We start from the raw sequence: 3,641 nt of genomic DNA, 5'->3' as shown, positions 1-3,641 counted from the left end.
TATCATTAACAATCACGGGTTTAGTTTTAGATTCATCAAGGTAAGCATATTTCAAATTTGGGGGAAGGGGTTTTAGAGTTGGAACTTGTACCTCACTTTCTTCCATTGAAGATTCATTAAGGACTTGCTCCATTTCCATTAGACATTCCATTCTCATGGCATATTCAACTTGTTCTTCAAGCTCACTAATCTCATCATACTCAAATTCCATGACAGATTCATCTAGCTCCTCAGCTTGTATGATATCATCTCCGGTTGCTTGTTCTACTTCTATGGATTGATATGCTTCCACAAGAATGTTATTTACTAATAAGGATTGCTCATAGGTAAGTTATTTGTTGGTTAGAGCGGCCTCAAGAAGATCTACTTCCAATTCCCAATGCATATTTTTGGCCTCACTTGCTTCTAAGGCTTCCAATGCTTACATGGGGTCTTTGAAGAAAGATATACTCAAGTGGTCCTAAATAAAACAATCTATAATATCCATCTTGCAAAATGCACTAAGAGAAAAAGATGAGAAGTACCTTGAGGAGTTTTACTTCCCCAAGGTAAAGAAAGACACAACTAAAAACAATTTAAAGAAAATCAAATCAAGTTAACACCGTCCCCGGCAATGGCGCCATTTTTGGTTTGTCGTTTTGTTACTCGTCGTCAAAAGTTACCTTGACCAAAACAATATTTATAACTTCACAAACTACTCTACTCTTAGTAAAGAGGTAAGTAAAGGTCGGATCCCAAGGGACAGGTATTGATGTAGGATTTTCAATTGCAATTTGGGTTGAGGTAGGAGATCAACTAAACTAATCAACAATGTAAATAAAGTAATGTAAATAAGCAAGATGATTAAAATAAGATGTAAACAATTGATTAAAATTACTAGGGTGTCATGGGTTCATAGGGGATTCATGGGATTTGATCATACAAACATGTTCTCTACTAGATGCAAGCACTTATTATTGTGATGGGATCGAGTTAGTGTATATCTTACAATCCCTAAGAAGGTTTGGGTCCCGAAGCCGAATCGATTAGATTGTACAACACTTACAAGTCGACTTAATCCTTCCTATCCAACTATATGCATGGTCTAATGAGACTCGAGTTCGTTTATATCTTACAAGTCTCATTGAAAAGGTAAGTGATGGGTAAAAAATGCAAGGATTCATAGGCTCGCATTTCATCAAACATAACATGTGCATAAGTTGGAATCACAGCAAGCAAGCAAATTAATTATGAAAACATATTAGATTAAGCATGAATCAATCCCCATGTTGGTTTCCCCTAATTCCCCATTAACCCTAGTTAAGGAAACTACTCACTCATTATCAAGTTTAACATGATAACAAGGTTGTCAATCATACTAGCAAGGCAAAACATGATGAACAAATGAAAATGATTAACAATAATTAAAAAGTATTAAGAGAGAATTATACCTATGAAGATGATTCCAAATAATAAAGCAAAGAATAATAGAAGTACTTGATGATTGATGGAAGGTTGTCAATCCTCCAAATAAACCCAAATAATCTTCTAATTACCCAAAATAAATGATGAACAATAGAGAAATTAAGGAAAGATTAAGGAATGAGATTTGTATTAATACTAGATTAAAAGTTGATTACAAGATTAAGACAAGATTGAGATAGGATTAAGATTGTATTGAGATGATATGCTAATCTAGGTAGTACAAAGGGGTATTTATACTAAGGATTACGTACAAAGATTAGGGTTACTAAGGGCTTAAATGACTATTAAGACCCTTAAGAAAAGTTGAGGAAGTGCTCCTCTCCAAGGAGATGCGCATCTCCGTTTTGGTAGTCCCACGAAGATATGCTCGTCCCGAGCGTCTAGGAAGCTGGCACGGTGGAGTCTGTAAGGGGGATCTGAGCGGATCATAGGAGAGACGCTCGGATTGCTTGGCTTCAAGACGAGCGTCTTGGCATCGGGACGCTCGGATTTGTGGGCAGGGAGACGCTCGAATTGGCTGCAATCCGCTCGGATTGTGAGACAGGCACTTCTCTTTTCTTCTTTGCTCAACAATCCGCGGGGATCATGTTGAGGATGCAAGGATCCTTTCATCATTGCCCAATCTACTTTATTATCTACATAGGCCTTCTAGTATCGTCTTCCCTTTGATGTTTGGTCATTGAATGCGATCAATTTAGGTCCATTTCGCCATGAAAATTAAGGTTTGCACTCCTCTCCTACCAAGGAAACAAAACGTCAATGAATATGCAAAATGGGAAACTAAAGATAGTAAATGACCCAATTATGCACTATAAAGCATAGGAACGAGGCTAATTCGGTGACTAAATGTGCTCAAATATGAGTCACATCATCTAGTTAGGTTTATAAATTGTTAATTTGATATTTAATTCTAGGAATAACGACAACCGGTATTTTTACTATCAAATTTTGGCACTGTTGCCGGGGAAGGCAACGTAACTAGAACTTGAGTTGTGATTTATACTTTGTTGTTCTTACTTCGTTGTTAAAAGTAAGTGGTAGTTCTAATCTATCTTGTTTAGTGTAAAGGTATATGCCTAGGTCTCAACACCAAGGTAGTGAGTTCAATTTAGAAGAAGAGGACGAATTTTGAGCATACTCTTGGTTATTCACAAATCCTTTTTATACTCGACCTCAAAGGGATGAACAAGTTAAAGAGGAACATACCACACCCATTTCTGTTGAACCAATAGAAGTCGAGTATCCACAAATGGCTAATGATACAAGAACCATCCGAGAGCTCCGGGCTAGAAACTATGATACTCAACCCCTATGCATTGCCTACCCACCCATGGGGGCTAATACAAATTTTGAGTTGAAGGGTTACTTTATCCACAATCTACCCAAGTTTCATGGGCATGCGGGGGATAACCCCAACCGTCATCTATCCGAGTTCCACATGATGTGTGAGGGTGCTATACCAAATGGTGTCACGGAAGACCAATTCAAATTGAGGGATTTTCCATTCTCTTTACTAGATGCGGCAAAGGATTGGCTATTCTACCTTCCACCGGGTACAATTCGTACTTGGAAGGCCATGAAGTCGGCATTTCTTGAAAAGTTCTACCCCGATTCAAGACACAACCATGCCAAGAAGGCCATCACTTCTCCAGAACAAGATCCAAGTTAAAGCTTGTATGAGTATTGGGAAGCTCAAGTACTAAATGTGCACATCCCCCTTGGAGTGGGAAGCTCTAAGAGGCGACTCAGCGGAAGACAGTTTCCCAACCGCCTTTCGTCTCCACAACAACAACCAAGTACACTCCACAATCCTCCAACACCAATTAACACAACAACAATATAATTAACTACCAACAAGAATAATCATTTAATCCCACAAGGCATAATATGTCACAAATGCTCAATCCCTCCTTAATTCACCCCCTTCTCATGTAATGGCTCCCTAAACATGTTAGAATGCATTCTAACCATTTATGTAACATTTAACCATATTTACTCCCTTCACCACATACATAATTAACACAAGACAATAGCATTTCACAAACCCTTATTACCAATAATCATGTTATAATGCAACTACCATGAGATAAGTATAAATAATGACAATAAATGCATAATTAAACGTCCATATTATTAAAGCTAAGTGGGAAAACCCTACCTTAAGCTTACCTTCACAA

At 37.9% G+C, this 3,641-nt stretch overlaps 1 protein-coding gene across 1 annotated transcript; it reads left to right on the top strand.

The window, feature by feature from the left end:
- Window positions 1–2,713: 2,713 nt before the first annotated feature.
- LOC141590368 (uncharacterized) lies at window positions 2,714–3,133 on the top strand. The gene has a single exon (XM_074410965.1). It carries the CDS (start codon window positions 2,714–2,716, stop codon window positions 3,131–3,133), a length of 420 nt encoding a protein of 139 aa, XP_074267066.1.
- Window positions 3,134–3,641: the final 508 nt, after the last annotated feature.

The sequence above is a fragment of the Silene latifolia genome, chromosome 7 (genome assembly GCF_048544455.1).
Source record: "Silene latifolia isolate original U9 population chromosome 7, ASM4854445v1, whole genome shotgun sequence".
Lineage (NCBI taxonomy): Eukaryota > Viridiplantae > Streptophyta > Magnoliopsida > Caryophyllales > Caryophyllaceae > Silene > Silene latifolia.
Note: the sequence above shows the minus strand (reverse complement) of the source record. Positions and strands in the feature narration are given on the sequence as shown.

Coding starts and splice junctions, on each gene's coding strand:
- LOC141590368 (XM_074410965.1), top strand. CDS start 2,714: ATGGCTAATGATACAAGAACCATCCGAGAGCTCCGGGCTAGAAACTAT.